Source organism: Aquarana catesbeiana, linkage group LG03 (genome assembly GCF_042186555.1).
Source record: "Aquarana catesbeiana isolate 2022-GZ linkage group LG03, ASM4218655v1, whole genome shotgun sequence".
Classification (NCBI taxonomy): domain Eukaryota; kingdom Metazoa; phylum Chordata; class Amphibia; order Anura; family Ranidae; genus Aquarana; species Aquarana catesbeiana.
In genome coordinates, this window is record NC_133326.1 from 745,199,937 (window position 1) to 745,221,471 (window position 21,535).

Below are 21,535 nucleotides of genomic sequence, written 5' to 3' on the forward strand. Positions count from 1 at the left end.
GTCCCCCTGGAAGCCCATAGCACACCCATGTCCCCCTGGAAGCCCATAGCACACCCATTTCCTCCTGGAAGCCCATAGCACACCCATGTCCCCCTGGAAGCCCATAGCCCACCCATGTCCCCCTGGAAGCCCATAGCACACCCATGTCCCCCAGGGAGCCCATAGCACACCCATTTCCCCCTGGAAGCCCATAGCCCACCCATGTCCCCCTGGAAGCCCATAGCACACCCATGTCCCCCTGGAAGCCCATAGCCCACCCATGTCCCCCTGGAAGCCCATAGCACACCCATGTCCCCCAGGGAGCCCATAGCACACCCATTTCCCCCTGGAAGCCCATAGCCCACCCATGTCCCCCTGGAAGCCCATAGCACACCCATGTCCCCCTGGAAGCCCATAGCACACCCATGTCCTCCTGGAAGCCCATAGCAAACCCATGTCCCCCTGGAAGCCCATAGCCCACCCATGTCCCCCTGGAAGCCCATAGCACACCCATTTCCTCCTGGAAGCCCATAGCACACCCATGTCCCCCTGGAAGCCCATAGCCCACCCATGTCCCCCTGGAATCCCATAGCACACCCATTTCCCCCTGGGAGCCCATAGCACACCCATGTCCCTCTGGAAGCCCTAAGCACATCCATGTCCCCCTGGGAGCCCATAGCACACCCATGTCCCCCTGGAAGCCCATAGCCCACCCATGTCCCCCTGGAAGCCCATAGCACACACATTTCCCCCTGGGAGCCCATAGCACACCCATGTCCCTCTGGAAGCCCTAAGCACATCCATGTCCCCCTGGGAGCCCATAGCACACCCATTTCCCCCTGGGAGCCCATAGCACACCCATGTCCCTCTGGAAGCCCTAAGCACATCCATTTCCCCCTGGGAGCCCATAGCCCACCCATGTCCCCCTGGAAGCCCATAGCCCACCCATGTCCCCCTGGAAGCCCATAGCACACCCATGTCCCCCTGGAAGCCCATAGCACACCCATGTCCCTCTGGAAGCCCATAGCACACCCATGTCCCCCTGGAAGCCCATAGCCCACCCATGTCCCCCTGGAAGCCCATAGCACACCCATGTCCCCCTGGGAGCCCATAGCACACCCATGTCCCTCTGGAAGCCCATAGCACACCCATGTCCCCCTGGAAGCCCATAGCCCACCCATGTCCCCCTGGAAGCCCATAGCACACCCATTTCCCCCTGGGAGCCCATAGCCCACCCATGTCCCCCTGGGAGCCCATAGCACACCCATGTCCCTCTGGAAGCCCTAAGCACATCCATGTCCCCCGGAAGCCCATAGGACACCCATGTCCCCCTGGAAGCCCATAGGATACTTCTATTGACCTGGAGGTCACTCTCAGTCAACCCTTCCATGCTGTAGCCAAGCTTTGACCTACAAATTGTGTCTTGTCCCCATCTGGCAGGGTAGCGCAATCAGCACCAACATCTGTGTGAGGAATGGGTGTGGGGTCTGCAGGTGGGAGTTGTGCTGGGATCGGTACCTTGTTTCTTGGCTGGCATCTCTCGTCTCCGGGAACTCACTAATCTCTTAATCCCTCAGGAACATCTGGTGGTGAATAATCCGATTAAGAGATTTCCTGGCCTGAGGTATTCTGGGTATTGTGGTCCTGTGATGGTGGGGGCCCCTGTGTGCGGGATGGTGGGGGCCCCCGTGTGCGGGATGGTGGGGGCCCCCGTGTGCGGGATGGTAGGGGCCCCTGTGTGGGATGGTGGGGGCCCCCGTGTGCGGGATGGTGGGGGCCCCCGTGTGCGGGATGGTAGGGGCCCCTGTGTGGGATGGTGGGGGCCCCTGTGTGTGGGATGGTAGGGGCCCCTGTGTGGGATGGTGGGGGCCCCTGTGTGTGGGATGGTAGGGGCCCCTGTGTGGGATGGTAGGGGCCCTTGTGTGCGGGATGGTGGGGGCCCTTGTGTGCGGGATGGTGGGGGCCCCCGTGTGCGGGATGGTGGGGGCCCCCGTGTGCGGGATGGTGGGGGCCCCCCGTGTGTGATAATCATACAATGTGGTGTTCAGCCATCGCTGGGTCAGATGATGATCAAGAAGACGATCCAATTACCCAACAAGTTCCTTCATCTTCCATAATCCCGGCATGTGGAGGGGGAGGGGGGCCACAGAGAGGGAATGTGAGGAGAACGCGGAGAGGAATGTGAGGAGAACGCGGAGAGGAATGTGAGGAGAACGCGGAGAGGAATGTGAGGAGAACGCGGAGAGGAATGTGAGGAGAACGCGGAGAGGAATGTGGGGAGAACGCAGAGAGGAATGTGAGGAGAACGCAGAGAGGAATGTGAGGAGAACATGGAGAGGGAATGTGAGGAGAACGCAGAGAGGAATGTGAGGAGAACGCAGAGAGGAATGTGAGGAGAACGCAGAGAGGAATGTGAGGAGAACGCAGAGAGGAATGTGAGGAGAACGCAGAGAGGAATGTGAGGAGAACACAGAGAGGGAATGTGGGGAGAACGCGGAGAGGGAATGTGGGGAGAACACAGAGAGGGAATGTGGGGAGAACACAGAGAGGGAATGTGGGGAGAACGCGGAGAGGGAATGTGAGGAGAACACAGAGAGGGAATGTGGGGAGAACGCGGAGAGGGAATGTGAGGAGAACGCGGAGAGGGAATGTGAGGAGAACGCAGAGAGGGAATGTGAGGAGAACGCGGAGAGGGAATGTGAGGAGAACGCGGAGAGGGAATGTGAGGAGAACACAGAGAGGAATGTGAGGAGAACGCGGAGAGGAATGTGAGGAGAACGCGGAGAGGGAATGTGGGGAGAACGCGGAGAGGGAATGTGAGGAGAACACAGAGAGGAATGTGGGGAGAACGCGGAGAGGAATGTGAGGAGAGAGGGAATGTGAGGAGAACACAGAGAGGGAATGTGAGGAGAACACAGAGAGGAATGTGGGGAGAACGCGGAGAGGGAATGTGAGGAGAACGCAGAGAGGGAATGTGAGGAGAACGCAGAGAGGGAATGTGGGGAGAACGCAGAGAGGAATGTGAGGAGAACACAGAGAGGGAATGTGAGGAGAACACAGAGAGGGAATGTGAGGAGAACGCAGAGAGGAATGTGAGGAGAACGCAGAGAGGGAATGTGAGGAGAACACGGAGAGGAATGTGAGGAGAAACCGGAGAGGAATGTGAGGAGAACGCAGAAAGGGAATGTGAGGAGAACGCAGAGAGGGAATGTGGGGAGAACGCAGAGAGGGAATGTGAGGAGAACGCGGAGAGGGAATGTGAGGAGAACACAGAGAGGAATGTGGGGAGAACGCGGAGAGGGAATGTGAGGAGAACGCAGAGAGGGAATGTGAGGAGAACGCAGAGAGGGAATGTGGGGAGAACGCAGAGAGGAATGTGAGGAGAACGCAGAGAGGAATGTGAGGAGAACACAGAGAGGGAATGTGAGGAGAACACAGAGAGGGAATGTGAGGAGAACGCAGAGAGGAATGTGAGGAGAACGCAGAGAGGGAATGTGAGGAGAACACGGAGAGGAATGTGAGGAGAAACCGGAGAGGAATGTGAGGAGAACGCAGAAAGGGAATGTGAGGAGAACGCAGAGAGGGAATGTGGGGAGAACGCGGAGAGGGAATGTGAGGAGAACGCGGAGAGGGAATGTGAGGAGAACGCGGAGAGGGAATGTGAGGAGAACGCGGAGAGGGAATGTGAGGAGAACGCGGAGAGGGAATGTGAGGAGAACGCGGAGAGGGAATGTGAGGAGAACGCGGAGAGGGAATGTGAGGAGAACGCGGAGAGGGAATGTGAGGAGAACGCGGAGAGGGAATGTGAGGAGAACACGGAGAGGGAATGTGAGGAGAACACGGAGAGGGAATGTGAGGAGAACACGGAGAGGGAATGTGAGGAGAACACGGAGAGGGAATGTGAGGAGAACACGGAGAGGGAATGTGAGGAGAACACGGAGAGGGAATGTGAGGAGAACACGGAGAGGGAATGTGAGGAGAACACGGAGAGGGAATGTGAGGAGAACACAGAGAGGGAATGTGAGGAGAACACAGAGAGGAATGTGGGGAGAACACAGAGAGGGAATGTGAGGAGAACACAGAGAGGAATGTGAGGAGAACACAGAGAGGAATGTGAGGAGAACACAGAGAGGAATGTGAGGAGAACACAGAGAGGGAATGTGAGGAGAACGCGGAGAGGAATGTGAGGAGAACACAGAGAGGAATGTGAGGAGAACACAGAGAGGAATGTGAGGAGAACGCGGAGAGGAATGTGAGGAGAACACAGAGAGGAATGTGGGGAGAACACAGAGAGGGAATGTGAGGAGAACATGGAGAGGGAATGTGAGGAGAACACAGAGAGGAATGTGAGGAGAACGCAGAGAGGAATGTGAGGAGAACACAGAGAGGGAATGTGAGGAGAACACAGAGAGGGAATGTGAGGAGAACGCAGAGAGGAATGTGAGGAGAACGCAGAGAGGGAATGTGAGGAGAACACGGAGAGGAATGTGAGGAGAAACCGGAGAGGAATGTGAGGAGAACGCAGAAAGGGAATGTGAGGAGAACGCAGAGAGGGAATGTGGGGAGAACGCAGAGAGGGAATGTGAGGAGAACGCGGAGAGGGAATGTGAGGAGAACACAGAGAGGAATGTGGGGAGAACGCGGAGAGGGAATGTGAGGAGAACGCAGAGAGGGAATGTGGGGAGAACGCAGAGAGGAATGTGAGGAGAACGCAGAGAGGAATGTGAGGAGAACACAGAGAGGGAATGTGAGGAGAACACAGAGAGGGAATGTGAGGAGAACGCAGAGAGGAATGTGAGGAGAACGCAGAGAGGGAATGTGAGGAGAACACGGAGAGGAATGTGAGGAGAAACCGGAGAGGAATGTGAGGAGAACGCAGAAAGGGAATGTGAGGAGAACACAGAGAGGGAATGTGGGGAGAACGCAGAGAGGGAATGTGAGGAGAACGCGGAGAGGGAATGTGAGGAGAACGCGGAGAGGGAATGTGAGGAGAACGCGGAGAGGGAATGTGAGGAGAACGCGGAGAGGGAATGTGAGGAGAACGCGGAGAGGGAATGTGAGGAGAACGCGGAGAGGGAATGTGAGGAGAACGCGGAGAGGGAATGTGAGGAGAACACGGAGAGGGAATGTGAGGAGAACACGGAGAGGGAATGTGAGGAGAACACGGAGAGGGAATGTGAGGAGAACACGGAGAGGGAATGTGAGGAGAACACGGAGAGGGAATGTGAGGAGAACACGGAGAGGGAATGTGAGGAGAACACGGAGAGGGAATGTGAGGAGAACACGGAGAGGGAATGTGAGGAGAACACGGAGAGGGAATGTGAGGAGAACACAGAGAGGGAATGTGAGGAGAACACAGAGAGGAATGTGGGGAGAACACAGAGAGGGAATGTGAGGAGAACACAGAGAGGAATGTGAGGAGAACACAGAGAGGAATGTGAGGAGAACACAGAGAGGAATGTGAGGAGAACACAGAGAGGGAATGTGAGGAGAACGCGGAGAGGAATGTGAGGAGAACACAGAGAGGAATGTGAGGAGAACACAGAGAGGAATGTGAGGAGAACGCGGAGAGGAATGTGAGGAGAACACAGAGAGGAATGTGGGGAGAACACAGAGAGGGAATGTGAGGAGAACGCAGAGAGGGAATGTGAGGAGAACGCAGAGAGGGAATGTGGGGAGAACGCAGAGAGGGAATGTGAGGAGAACACAGAGAGGAATGTGAGGAGAACGCGGAGAGGAATGTGAGGAGAACGCGGAGAGGGAATGTGAGGAGAACGCGGAGAGGAATGTGAGGAGAACGCGGAGAGGGAATGTGAGGAGAACGCAGAGAGGAATGTGAGGAGAACATGGAGAGGGAATGTGAGGAGAACGCAGAGAGGAATGTGAGGAGAACGCAGAGAGGAATGTGAGGAGAACGCAGAGAGGGAATGTGAGGAGAACGCGGAGAGGGAATGTGAGGAGAACGCAGAGAGGGAATGTGAGGAGAACGCGGAGAGGAATGTGAGGAGAACGCAGAGAGGAATGTGAGGAGAACGCGGAGAGGAATGTGAGGAGAACGCGGAGAGGGAATGTGAGGAGAACGCGGAGAGGAATGTGAGGAGAACGCGGAGAGGGAATGTGAGGAGAACGCAGAGAGGAATGTGAGGAGAACGCAGAGAGGAATGTGAGGAGAACATGGAGAGGGAATGTGAGGAGAATGCAGAGAGGAATGTGAGGAGAACGCGGAGAGGAATGTGAGGAGAACGCGGAGAGGAATGTGAGGAGAACGCGGAGAGGAATGTGAGGAGAACGCGGAGAGGAATGTGAGGAGAACGCGGAGAGGAATGTGGGGAGAACGCAGAGAGGAATGTGAGGAGAACATGGAGAGGGAATGTGAGGAGAACGCAGAGAGGAATGTGAGGAGAACGCAGAGAGGGAATGTGAGGAGAACGCGGAGAGGGAATGTGAGGAGAACGCGGAGAGGGAATGTGAGGAGAACACGGAGAGGGAATGTGAGGAGAACACGGAGAGGGAATGTGAGGAGAACACGGAGAGGGAATGTGAGGAGAACACGGAGAGGGAATGTGAGGAGAACACGGAGAGGGAATGTGAGGAGAACACGGAGAGGGAATGTGAGGAGAACACGGAGAGGGAATGTGAGGAGAACACGGAGAGGGAATGTGAGGAGAACACGGAGAGGGAATGTGAGGAGAACACAGAGAGGAATGTGGGGAGAACACAGAGAGGGAATGTGAGGAGAACACAGAGAGGAATGTGAGGAGAACACAGAGAGGAATGTGAGGAGAACACAGAGAGGAATGTGAAGAGAACACAGAGAGGGAATGTGAGGAGAACACAGAGAGGAATGTGAGGAGAACACGGAGAGGAATGTGAGGAGAACGCGGAGAGGAATGTGAGGAGAACACAGAGAGGAATGTGAGGAGAACACAGAGAGGAATGTGGGGAGAACACAGAGAGGGAATGTGAGGAGAACACAGAGAGGGAATGTGAGGAGAACACGGAGAGGAATGTGAGGAGAACACAGAGAGGGAATGTGAGGAGAACACAGAGAGGGAATGTGAAGAGAACACAGAGAGGGAATGTGAGGAGAACACAGAGAGGGAATGTGAGGAGAACACGGAGAGGGAATGTGAGGAGAACACGGAGAGGAATGTGAGGAGAACACGGAGAGGGAATGTGAGGAGAACACGGAGAGGGAATGTGAGGAGAACACAGAGAGGAATGTGAGGAGAACACAGAGAGGGAATGTGAGGAGAACACAGAGAGGAATGTGAGGAGAACACGGAGAGGGAATGTGAGGAGAACACAGAGAGGAATGTGAGGAGAACACGGAGAGGGAATGTGAGGAGAACACAGAGAGGAATGTGAGGAGAACACGGAGAGGGAATGTGAGGAGAACACAGAGAGGAATGTGAGGAGAACACGGAGAGGGAATGTGGGGAGAACACAGAGAGGAATGTGAGGAGAACACGGAGAGGGAATGTGGGGAGAACACAGAGAGGGAATGTGGCGAGAACACGGAGAGGAATGTGAGGAGAACACGGAGAGGGAATGTGAGGAGAACACGGAGAGGAATGTGAGGAGAACACAGAGAGGAATGTGAGGAGAACACGGAGAGGGAATGTGAGGAGAACACAGAGAGGAATGTGAGGAGAACACGGAGAGGGAATGTGAGGAGAACACAGAGAGGAATGTGAGGAGAACACGGAGAGGGAATGTGGGGAGAACACAGAGAGGAATGTGAGGAGAACACGGAGAGGGAATGTGGGGAGAACACAGAGAGGGAATGTGGCGAGAACACGGAGAGGAATGTGAGGAGAACACGGAGAGGGAATGTGAGGAGAACACGGAGAGGAATGTGAGGAGAACACAGAGAGGAATGTGAGGAGAACACGGAGAGGGAATGTGGGGAGAACACGGAGAGGGAATGTGAGGAGAACACAGAGAGGAATGTGAGGAGAACACAGAGAGGAATGTGAGGAGAACACAGAGAGGAATGTGAGGAGAACACAGAGAGGGAATGTGAGGAGAACACAGAGAGGAATGTGAGGAGAACACAGAGAGGAATGTGAGGAGAACGCAGAGAGGGAATGTGAGGAGAACACGGAGAGGGAATGTGAGGAGAACACAGAGAGGAAATGTGAAGAGAACACAGAGAGGAATGTGAGGAGAACACAGAGAGGGAATGTGAGGAGAACACAGAGAGGAATGTGGGGAGAACACAGAGAGGGAATGTGAGGAGAACACGGAGAGGAATGTGAGGAGAACACAGAGAGGAATGTGAGGAGAACACGGAGAGGGAATGTGAGGAGAACACGGAGAGGGAATGTGAGGAGAACACGGAGAGGGAATGTGAGGAGAACGCAGAGAGGGAATGTGAGGAGAACGCAGAGAGGGAATGTGAGGAGAACACAGAGAGGAATGTGAGGAGAACGCAGAGAGGGAATGTGGGGAGAACACAGAGAGGGAATGTGAGGAGAACACAGAGAGGAATGTGAGGAGAACACAGAGAGGAATGTGAGGAGAACGCAGAGAGGGAATGTGAGGAGAACACGGAGAGGGAATGTGAGGAGAACACAGAGAGGAAATGTGAAGAGAACACAGAGAGGAATGTGAGGAGAACACAGAGAGGGAATGTGAGGAGAACACAGAGAGGAATGTGGGGAGAACACAGAGAGGGAATGTGAGGAGAACACGGAGAGGAATGTGAGGAGAACACAGAGAGGAATGTGAGGAGAACACGGAGAGGGAATGTGAGGAGAACACGGAGAGGGAATGTGAGGAGAACACGGAGAGGGAATGTGAGGAGAACGCAGAGAGGGAATGTGAGGAGAACGCAGAGAGGGAATGTGAGGAGAACACAGAGAGGAATGTGAGGAGAACGCAGAGAGGGAATGTGGGGAGAACACGGAGAGGGAATGTGAGGAGAACGCAGAGAGGGAATGTGAGGAGAACACGGAGAGGGAATGTGAGGAGAACACAGAGAGGAATGTGAGGAGAACGCAGAGAGGGAATGTGAGGAGAACATGGAGAGGGAATGTGAGGAGAACGCAGAGAGGAATGTGAGGAGAACGCAGAGAGGAATGTGAGGAGAACGCGGAGAGGAATGTGAGGAGAACGCGGAGAGGAATGTGAGGAGAACGCGGAGAGGAATGTGAGGAGAACGCGGAGAGGAATGTGAGGAGAACGCGGAGAGGAATGTGGGGAGAACGCAGAGAGGAATGTGAGGAGAACATGGAGAGGGAATGTGAGGAGAACGCAGAGAGGAATGTGAGGAGAACGCAGAGAGGAATGTGAGGAGAACGCAGAGAGGGAATGTGAGGAGAACGCAGAGAGGGAATGTGAGGAGAACGCGGAGAGGGAATGTGAGGAGAACACGGAGAGGGAATGTGAGGAGAACACGGAGAGGGAATGTGAGGAGAACACGGAGAGGGAATGTGAGGAGAACACGGAGAGGGAATGTGAGGAGAACACGGAGAGGGAATGTGAGGAGAACACGGAGAGGGAATGTGAGGAGAACACGGAGAGGGAATGTGAGGAGAACACAGAGAGGAATGTGAGGAGAACACAGAGAGGGAATGTGAGGAGAACACAGAGAGGAATGTGAGGAGAACACAGAGAGGAATGTGAGGAGAACACAGAGAGGGAATGTGAGGAGAACACGGAGAGGGAATGTGAGGAGAACACGGAGAGGAATGTGAGGAGAACACGGAGAGGGAATGTGAGGAGAACACGGAGAGGGAATGTGAGGAGAACACAGAGAGGAATGTGAGGAGAACACAGAGAGGGAATGTGAGGAGAACACGGAGAGGGAATGTGAGGAGAACACAGAGAGGAATGTGAGGAGAACACGGAGAGGGAATGTGAGGAGAACACAGAGAGGGAATGTGAGGAGAACACAGAGAGGAATGTGAGGAGAACACGGAGAGGGAATGTGAGGAGAACACAGAGAGGGAATGTGAGGAGAACACAGAGAGGAATGTGAGGAGAACACGGAGAGGGAATGTGAGGAGAACACGGAGAGGGAATGTGGGGAGAACACAGAGAGGAATGTGAGGAGAACACGGAGAGGGAATGTGAGGAGAACACAGAGAGGAATGTGAGGAGAACACGGAGAGGGAATGTGAGGAGAACACAGAGAGGAATGTGAGGAGAACACGGAGAGGGAATGTGAGGAGAACACAGAGAGGAATGTGAGGAGAACACGGAGAGGGAATGTGGGGAGAACACAGAGAGGAATGTGAGGAGAACACGGAGAGGGAATGTGGGGAGAACACAGAGAGGAATGTGAGGAGAACACGGAGAGGGAATGTGAGGAGAACGCAGAGAGGGAATGTGGGGAGAACACGGAGAGGAATGTGAGGAGAACACGGAGAGGGAATGTGAGGAGAACACGGAGAGGAATGTGAGGAGAACACAGAGAGGAATGTGAGGAGAACACGGAGAGGGAATGTGGGGAGAACACGGAGAGGGAATGTGAGGAGAACACAGAGAGGAATGTGAGGAGAACACAGAGAGGGAATGTGAGGAGAACGCAGAGAGGGAATGTGGGGAGAACACGGAGAGGAATGTGAGGAGAACACGGAGAGGGAATGTGAGGAGAACACGGAGAGGAATGTGAGGAGAACACAGAGAGGAATGTGAGGAGAACACGGAGAGGGAATGTGGGGAGAACACGGAGAGGGAATGTGAGGAGAACACAGAGAGGAATGTGAGGAGAACACAGAGAGGAATGTGAGGAGAACACAGAGAGGAATGTGGGGAGAACGCAGAGAGGGAATGTGAGGAGAACACGGAGAGGGAATGTGAGGAGAACACAGAGAGGAATGTGAGGAGAACACAGAGAGGGAATGTGAGGAGAACACAGAGAGGAATGTGAGGAGAACACAGAGAGGAATGTGAGGAGAACACGGAGAGGGAATGTGAGGAGAACACGGAGAGGAATGTGAGGAGAACACAGAGAGGAATGTGAGGAGAACACGGAGAGGGAATGTGGGGAGAACACGGAGAGGGAATGTGAGGAGAACACAGAGAGGAATGTGAGGAGAACACAGAGAGGGAATGTGAGGAGAACACAGAGAGGAATGTGGGGAGAACACAGAGAGGGAATGTGAGGAGAACACAGAGAGGAATGTGAGGAGAACATGGAGAGGGAATGTGAGGAGAACACAGAGAGGAATGTGAGGAGAACACAGAGAGGAATGTGAGGAGAACACAGAGAGGAATGTGGGGAGAACACAGAGAGGGAATGTGAGGAGAACACAGAGAGGAATGTGAGGAGAACACAGAGAGGAATGTGAGGAGAACGCAGAGAGGAATGTGAGGAGAACGCAGAGAGGGAATGTGAGGAGAACACGGAGAGGGAATGTGAGGAGAACACAGAGAGGAATGTGAGGAGAACGCGGAGAGGGAATGTGAGGAGAACGCAGAGAGGAATGTGAGGAGAACACAGAGAGGAATGTGAGGAGAACACAGAGAGGAATGTGGGGAGAACACAGAGAGGGAATGTGAGGAGAACACAGAGAGGAATGTGAGGAGAACACAGAGAGGAATGTGAGGAGAACACAGAGAGGAATGTGGGGAGAACACAGAGAGGGAATGTGAGGAGAACACAGAGAGGAATGTGAGGAGAACACAGAGAGGAATGTGAGGAGAACGCAGAGAGGGAATGTGAGGAGAACACGGAGAGGGAATGTGAGGAGAACACAGAGAGGAATGTGAGGAGAACACAGAGAGGAATGTGAGGAGAACGCAGAGAGGGAATGTGAGGAGAACGCGGAGAGGGAATGTGAGGAGAACACGGAGAGGGAATGTGAGGAGAACGCGGAGAGGGAATGTGAGGAGAACGCAGAGAGGAATGTGAGGAGAACACAGAGAGGAATGTGAGGAGAACGCAGAGAGGAATGTGAGGAGAACACAGAGAGGGAATGTGAGGAGAACGCAGAGAGGGAATGTGAGGAGAACACGGAGAGGGAATGTGAGGAGAACACAGAGAGGAATGTGAGGAGAACACAGAGAGGGAATGTGAGGAGAACACGGAGAGGGAATGTGAGGAGAACACAGATGGTGTGGAGATGGAATACCAATATCGGCGAAATCAACCACTTGAGTCAATGATGAATATTGATTGGTCAACTCGTATATCAATGTCAATGACAAATATTAATCGGTGATATTGTATATCGGTGCCAATGATTAAAAATATTGATCATGATCTTGTATATCAGTATCAATGATAAATATTGATCGGTGATATCATATATCAGTGTCCATGATAAATATTGATCGTGATATCATATATCGTTGTCTATGATAATTATTGATCGTGATATCATATATCAGTGTCCATGATAAATATTGATCGGTGATATCATATATCGGTGTCCATGATAAATATTGATCGTGATCTCATATATCGGTGTCAATATTAGTAGTTGGTGAATGTATTCACTTACTGAATCTGTGATGGATTGTTAGTATCGGTGATATCTTCTATCAGTATCAATTATAAATATTGATAGGTTATATCATATATTGTTATCAATAAAAATGATTGATCTCTGATCACAAACAGAATTTGCGAAGGTTTGTTAGCACTGGTCAGTGTAAATTTTTATGTCAATTTTTTTTTAATATTAATCAGTGTTATCTTATATTAATATCAATTATGATTGTTAATTATACTTCATTATAAATATTGATCTGTAATCACCTACATAATCTGTGACAGAATGTTAGTATCAGCCATATCCTATATTGGTATCAATAATAAACATTGATCAGTGATATATTATATTGATATCAAAGACAAATATTGATCTATGATAACATATTGGATCTGTGACAGACTTTTAGTATGAAATGACATCTTACTTGGTATCTTTGATAAATATTGATTGGTGATCACCTACAAAATCTGTTATGGATTGTTGATATTGGTTATCTCAAATTGGTATCAATGTTATTGATCTGTGATAACCTGCAGAATCCGTGACAGATTGCTAGTATCTGTCATATCTTTTTTTTTTTTTCAATAAATGTTTATTAAAATTTTTCAGATATACATAAAGTCACAGTTATCGGGTATACATTGAAACAGAAGCTGTTAATACAATCAATAAGTCATACAATCAATAAGTCATACAATCAATAAATAAAGCAGAAATGAAAGAACAAGTTAAAAATACGGCCAACTGAGCCTCTTACTAGGTGACTTCTGTATTAGTGATGGAGGTGAAGTTCTGACCCAGTAAAGTATTTCTATGGTAAAACGGGAATATCCTAATTAACAAGTGTATAGACTAAGGATCATTAAGCATCTCCGTGTGAGGGAGAAGGGGGAGGAAGGGTATGGACGGAGGGAGGGTATGGACGGAGGGAGGGTATGGACGGAGGGAGGGTATGGACGGAGGAAGGGTTTGGATGGAGGGAGGGTATGGACGGAGGGAGGGTATGGACGGAGGAAGGGTATGGACGGAGGAAGGGTATGGACGGAGGAAGGGTTTGGACGGAGGGAGGGTATGGACGGAGGGAGGGTATGGACGGAGGAAGGGTATGGACGGAGGAAGGGTATGGACGGAGGAAGGGTATGGACAGAGGAAGGGTATGGACAGAGGAAGGGTATGGACGGAGGAAGGGTATGGACGGAGGAAGGGTATGGACGGAGGAAGGGTATGGACGGAGGAAGGGTATGGACGGAGGAAGGGTATGGACGGAGGGAGGGTATGGACGGAGGAAGGGTGTGGACGGAGGGAGGGTGTGGAGGGTATGGACGGAGGAAGGGTGTGGACGGAGGGAGGGTATGGACGGAGGGAGGGTATGGACGGAGGGAGGGTATGGACGGAGGGAGGGTATGGACGGAGGAAGGGTATGGACGGAGGAAGGGTATGGACGGAGGAAGGGTATGGACGGAGGAAGGGTATGGACGGAGGAAGGGTATGGACGGAGGAAGGGTATGGACGGAGGGAGGGTATGGACGGAGGAAGGGTGTGGACGGAGGGAGGGTGTGGAGGGTATGGACGGAGGAAGGGTGTGGACGGAGGGAGGGTATGGACGGAGGGAGGGTATGGACGGAGGGAGGGTATGGACGGAGGAAGGGTATGGACGGAGGAAGGGTATGGACGGAGGGAGGGTATGGACGGAGGAAGGGTGTGGACGGAGGGAGGGTGTGGAGGGTATGGACGGAGGAAGGGTGTGGACGGAGGGAGGGTATGGACGGAGGGAGGGTATGGACGGAGGGAGGGTATGGACGGAGGAAGGGTGTGGACGGAGGAAGGGTGTGGACGGAGGGAGGGTGTGGACGGAGGGAGGGTATGGACGGAGGGAGGGTGTGGACGGAGGAAGGGTGTGGACGGAGGAAGGGTGTGGACGGAGGGAGGGTGTGGACGGAGGAAGGGTGTGGACGGAGGAAGGGTGTGGACGGAGGAAGGGTGTGGACGGAGGAAGGGTATGGACGGAGGGAGGGTGTGGACGGAGGGAGGGTGTGGACGGAGGAAGGGTGTGGACGGAGGAAGGGTATGGATGGAGGGAGGGTGTGGACGGAGGGAGGGTGTGGACGGAGGGAGGGTGTGGACGGAGGAAGGGTATGGACGGAGGAAGGGTATGGACGGAGGGAGGGTGTGGACGGAGGAAGGGTATGGAGGGTATGGACGGAGGAAGGGTGTGGACGGAGGGAGGGTATGGACGGAGGGAGGGTATGGACTTAGGAAGGGTGTGGACGGAGGGAGGGTGTGGAGGGTATGGACGGAGGAAGGGTATGGACGGAGGGAGGGTGTGGACGGAGGGAGGGTATGGACGGAGGAAGGGTATGGACGGAGGGAGGGTGTGGACGGAGGGAGGGTGTGGACGGAGGGAGTGTGTGGACGGAGGGAGGGTATGGACGGAGGAAGGGTATGGACGGAGGGAGGGTATGGACGGAGGGAGGGTGTGGACGGAGGGAGGGTGTGGACGGAGGAAGGGTATGGACGGAGGAAGGGTATGGACGGAGGGAGGGTGTGGACGGAGGAAGGGTATGGAGGGTATGGACGGAGGAAGGGTGTGGACGGAGGGAGGGTATGGACGGAGGGAGGGTATGGACTTAGGAAGGGTGTGGACGGAGGGAGGGTGTGGAGGGTATGGACGGAGGAAGGGTATGGACGGAGGGAGGGTGTGGACGGAGGAAGGGTATGGACGGAGGAAGGGTATGGACGGAGGGAGGGTATGGACGGAGGGAGGGTGTGGACGGAGGGAGGGTGTGGACGGAGGAAGGGTATGGACGGAGGGAGGGTGTGGACGGAGGAAGGGTGTGGATGGAGGAAGGGTGTGGAGGGTATGGACAGAGGAAGGGTGTGGACGGAGGGAGGGTGTGGACGGAGGAAGGGTATGGACGGAGGGAGGGTGTGGACGGAGGGAGGGTGTGGACGGAGGAAGGGTGTGGACGGAGGAAGGGTATGGACGGAGGGAGGGTGTGGACGGAGGGAGGGTGTGGACGGAGGAAGGGTGTGGACGGAGGAAGGGTATGGATGGAGGGAGGGTGTGGACGGAGGGAGGGTGTGGACGGAGGGAGGGTGTGGACGGAGGAAGGGTGTGGATGGAGGAAGGGTGTGGAGGGTATGGACAGAGGAAGGGTGTGGACGGAGGGAGGGTGTGGACGGAGGGAGGGTGTGGACGGAGGAAGGGTGTGGACGGAGGAAGGGTGTGGACGGAGGAAGGGTATGGACGGAGGGAGGGTGTGGACGGAGGGAGGGTGTGGACGGAGGAAGGGTGTGGACGGAGGAAGGGTATGGATGGAGGGAGGGTGTGGACGGAGGGAGGGTGTGGACGGAGGGAGGGTGTGGACGGAGGAAGGGTATGGACGGAGGAAGGGTATGGACGGAGGGAGGGTGTGGACGGAGGAAGGGTATGGAGGGTATGGACGGAGGAAGGGTGTGGACGGAGGGAGGGTATGGACGGAGGGAGGGTATGGACTTAGGAAGGGTGTGGACGGAGGGAGGGTGTGGAGGGTATGGACGGAGGAAGGGTATGGACGAAGGGAGGGTGTGGACGGAGGGAGGGTATGGACGGAGGAAGGGTATGGACGGAGGGAGGGTGTGGACGGAGGGAGGGTGTGGACGGAGGGAGTGTGTGGACGGAGGGAGGGTATGGACGGAGGAAGGGTATGGACGGAGGGAGGGTATGGACGGAGGGAGGGTGTGGACGGAGGGAGGGTGTGGACGGAGGGAGGGTGTGGACGGAGGAAGGGTATGGACGGAGGAAGGGTATGGACGGAGGGAGGGTGTGGACGGAGGAAGGGTATGGAGGGTATGGACGGAGGAAGGGTGTGGACGGAGGGAGGGTATGGACGGAGGGAGGGTATGGACTTAGGAAGGGTGTGGACGGAGGGAGGGTGTGGACGGAGGGAGGGTGTGGAGGGTATGGACGGAGGAAGGGTATGGATGGAGGGAGGGTGTGGACGGAGGAAGGGTATGGACGGAGGAAGGGTATGGACGGAGGGAGGGTATGGACGGAGGGAGGGTGTGGACGGAGGGAGGGTGTGGACGGAGGAAGGGTATGGACAGAGGAAGGGTGTGGACGGAGGGAGGGTATGGACGGAGGGAGGGTATGGACGGAGGAAGGGTATGGACGGAGGAAGGGTATGGACGGAGGGAGGGTATGGACGGAGGGAGGGTATGGACGGAGGAAGGGTATGGACGGAGGAAGGGTATGGACTTAGGAAGGGTGTGGACGGAGGGAGGGTGTGGAGGGTATGGACGGAGGAAGGGTGTGGACGGAGGGAGGGTATGGACGGAGGAAGGGTATGGACGGAGGGAGGGTATGGACGGAGGAAGGGTATGGACGGAGGAAGGGTATGGACGGAGGGAGGGTATGGACGGAGGAAGGGTATGGACGAGGGGAGGGTATGGACGGAGGAAGGGTATGGACGGAGGGAGGGTATGGACGGAGGGAGGGTATGGACGGAGGGAGGGTATGGACGGAGGACGGGTATGGACGGAGGAAGGGTGTGGACGGAGGGAGGGTATGGACGGAGGGAGGGTATGGACGGAGGGAGGGTACGGACGGAGGGAGGGTACGGACGGAGGGAGGGTATGGACGGAGGAAGGGTATGGACGGAGGGAGGGTATGGACGGAGGGAGGGTGTGGACGGAGGGAGGGTATGGACGGAGGGAGGGTGTGGACGGAGGAAGGGTATGGACGGAGGGAGGGTATGGACGGGGGGAGGGTACGGACGGAGGGAGGGTGTGGACGGAGGGAGGGTATGGACGGAGGAAGGGTGTGGACGGAGGAAGGGTACGGACGAAGGGAGGGTACGGACGGAGGGAGGGTATGGACGGAGGAAGGGTATGGACGGGGGGAGGGTACGGACGGGGGGAGGGTACGGACGGAGGGAGGGTGTGGACGGAGGGAGGGTATGGACGGGGGGAGGGTACGGACGGAGGGAGGGTGTGGACGGAGGGAGGGTATGGACGGAGGAAGGGTGTGGACGGAGGAAGGGTACGGACGAAGGGAGGGTACGGACGGAGGGAGGGTATGGACGGAGGAAGGGTATGGACGGGGGGAGGGTACGGACGGAGGGAGGGTGTGGACGGAGGGAGGGTATGGACGGAGGAAGGGTGTGGACGGAGGAAGGGTACGGACGAAGGGAGGGTACGGACGGAGGGAGGGTATGGACGGAGGAAGGGTATGGACGGAGGGAGGGTATGGACGGAGGGAGGGCACGATCAGCCAGACACTATGGCGTTTCTGTGACAGATCAGTATCGATCATGGCTGAGAGGTTGGGTCACCGGGCGGAATGATCGGCGTCGAGGAAACTCTAAAGTGTAACCAGCAAGCCCATGTTGTATTAAATTTTGTTGGATTGTCTTTTGCTTGGTAAATGGGTTTTTCCATCTCGGCTGTTCTATCGACTCTTTTGAACCATTCAGCCACTGTGGGTGGTGTGGAACTCCTCCAGTGAACCGGGACACAGAGGTTGGCTGCATTGATAAGGTGTAGGGTAAGGGATTTTTTGTAGGAGGAGAGGGGCATGGAGGTGTGATGGATCATGTATTGGACCGGAGTGAAGTCTGGGGCGTAAGAGGTAATTTGGGTGATAAGGCGGTGAAATTCCGTCCAGTACGGTATGATAAGAGGACATTCCCACCAGATATGAATGAGGGTGCCAAGCTCCGCATTGCAACGCCAGCATGTCGGGGGGACCGAGGGGTGCATTTTGTGGATCTTATCAGGTGTCCTATACCAGTTGGTGAATATTTTGTATCTGTTTTCCTGGGTGGATACATTAATGGAGCCCTTATGAATATGGTTGTGTATACGTTCCCATTCAGTGGAGGTTAAGTCTATAGACAGTTCTGATTCCCAACGACGGATAAGCTTATCATCTTTAATTTTACAATTTGATCGGTCATATCTTATATTGGTACCAATAATAAATATCGATCTGCGATCCTCCACATATTCTGTGATGGACTGTTAGTATCTGTAATATCTTATATGGTATCAATAATAAATATTGATTGCTAAAATCTTCCATAAGTGTCAATGATAAATATTGATTGGTGCTTATCTTATATCAGTGTCAATTATATTTATTGGTGAAATCCTCCATCAGTATCAATAAAACATTTTGATATTTTAACACCTACAGAACCTTTGATGGATTGTTAGTATCAGTGATATCTTATATCCATATCAATGATGAATATTGATTAGTGATATCTTATATCGATATCAATGATGAATATTGATTAGTGATATCTTATATCCATATCAATGATGAATATTGATTAGTGATATCTTATATCCATATCAATGATGAATATTGATTAGTGATATCTTATATCCATATCAATGATGAATATTGATTAGTGATATCTTATATCCATATCAATGATGAATATTGATTAGTGATATCTTATATCGCTATCAATGATGAATATTGATTAGTGATATCTTATATCCATATCAATGATGAATATTGATTAGTGATATCTTATATCGCTATCAATGATGAATATTGATTAGTGATATCTTATATCCATATCAGTGATGAATATTGATTAGTGATATCTTATATCCATATCAATGATGAATATTGATTAGTGATATCTTATATCCATATCAATGATGAATATTGATTAGTGATATCTTATATCCATATCAATGATGAATATTGATTAGTGATATCTTATATCCATATCAATGATGAATATTGATTAGTGATATCTTATATCGATATCAATGATGAATATTGATTAGTGATATCTTATATCCATATCAATGATGAATATTGATTAGTGATATCTTATATCCATATCAATGATGAATATTGATTAGTGATATCTTATATCCATATCAATGATGAATATTGATTAGTGATATCTTATATCCATATCAATGATGAATATTGATTAGTGATATCTTATATCGCTATCAATGATGAATATTGATTAGTGATATCTTATATCCATATCAATGATGAATATTGATTAGTGATATCTTATATCGCTATCAATGATGAATATTGATTAGTGATATCTTATATCCATATCAGTGATGAATATTGATTAGTGATATCTTATATCCATATCAATGATGAATATTGATTAGTGATATCTTATATCCATATCAATGATGAATATTGATTAGTGATATCTTATATCCATATCAATGATGAATATTGATTAGTGATATCTTATATCCATATCAATGATGAATATTGATTAGTGATATCTTATATCGCTATCAATGATGAATATTGATTAGTAATATCTTATATCCATATCAATGATGAATATTGATTAGTGATATCTTATATCCATATCAATGATGAATATTGATTAGTGATATCTTATATCCATATCAATGATGAATATTGATTAGTGATATCTTATATCCATATCAATGATGAATATTGATTAGTGATATCTTATATCCATATCAATGATGAATATTGATTAGTGATATCTTATATCGCTATCAATGATGAATATTGATTAGTGATATCTTATATCCATATCAGTGATGAATATTGATTAGTGATATCTTATATCCATATCAATGATGAATATTGATTAGTGATATCTTATATCCATATCAATGATGAATATTGATTAGTGATATCTTATATCCATATCAATGATGAATATTGATTAGTGATATCTTATATCCATATCAATGATGAATATTGATTAGTGATATCTTATATCCATATCAATGATGAATATTGATTAGTGATATCTTATATCGCTATCAATGATGAATATTGATTAGTGATATCTTATATCCATATCAATGATGAATATTGATTAGTGATATCTTATATCCATATCAATAATGAATATTGATTAGTGATATCTTATATCGCTATCAATGATGAATATTGATTAGTAATATCTTATATCCATATCAATCATGAATATTGATTAGTGATATCTTATATCCATATCAATGATGAATATTGATTAGTGATATCTTATATCCATATCAATGATGAATATTGATTAGTGATATCTTATATCGCTATCAATGATGAATATTGATTAGTGATATCTTATATCGCTATCAATGATGAATATTGATTAGTGATATCTTATATCCATATCAATGATGAATATTGATTAGTGATATCTTATATCCATATCAATAATGAATATTGATTAGTGATATCTTATATCGCTATCAATGATGAATATTGATTAGTGATATCTTATATCGCTATCAATGATGAATATTGATTAGTGATATCTTATATCGCTATCAATGATGAATATTGATTAGTGATATCTTATATCCATATCAATAATGAATATTGATTAGTGATATCTTATATCCATATCAATGATGAATATTGATTAGTGATATCTTATATCCATATCAATGATGAATATTGATTAGTGATATCTTATATCCATATCAATGATGAATATTGATTAGTGATATCTTATATCCATATCAATGATGAATATTGATTAGTGATATCTTATATCCATATCAATGATGAATATTGATTAGTGATATCTTATATCCATATCAATGATGAATATTGATTAGTGATATCTTATATCGCTATCAATGATGAATATTGATTAGTGATATCTTATATCGGTATTAATGATAAATATTGATAATATCTTATATCAATATCAGCCCTTGTTTACATTAGAGTGATTTGTCATACGATCTGACAGGTCAAATCACATGACAAGTCGCACCCTACTGCCGGAAATCGCACTGTTCAAACTGGTGCGATGGCGACTTTGTGGCATTGCGCTCATTTGAAAAAGTCGTTCCTCCTGCACTACTTTTGGAGATTTCGAGTCCTGGCATGAAGCCGCTCCGATGTCTTCCAAGTCGCACTGAAATGAAGCTTTGAAAAATCTTGAAATTTCAGATGAAGTCGCACAATTTCAAAGCTGCAGTCATTGTGAACGAGGGCTCAACGATAAATATTGATTGGTGATATCTTATATCAGTATCAATCATACATATTGATTAGTGATATCTTATATGGGTATCAATGATAAACATTGATTGGTGATATCTTATATGGGTATCAATCATACATATTGATTGGTGAT

The 21,535-nt window shown here is 50.4% G+C and overlaps 1 protein-coding gene across 1 annotated transcript in view; it reads left to right on the forward strand.

Annotated features, from left to right (window-relative positions):
* Positions 1–1,884: 1,884 nt before the first annotated feature.
* ACADVL (acyl-CoA dehydrogenase very long chain) overlaps positions 1,885–21,535 on the forward strand; it is a gene marked incomplete at its 3' end in the record, with an annotated part of 49,582 nt that continues 29,931 nt past the window's right edge. The window contains 1 exon segment of the mRNA XM_073623962.1: positions 1,885–1,983. Coding sequence (XP_073480063.1) covers positions 1,885–1,983 — 99 coding nt within the window.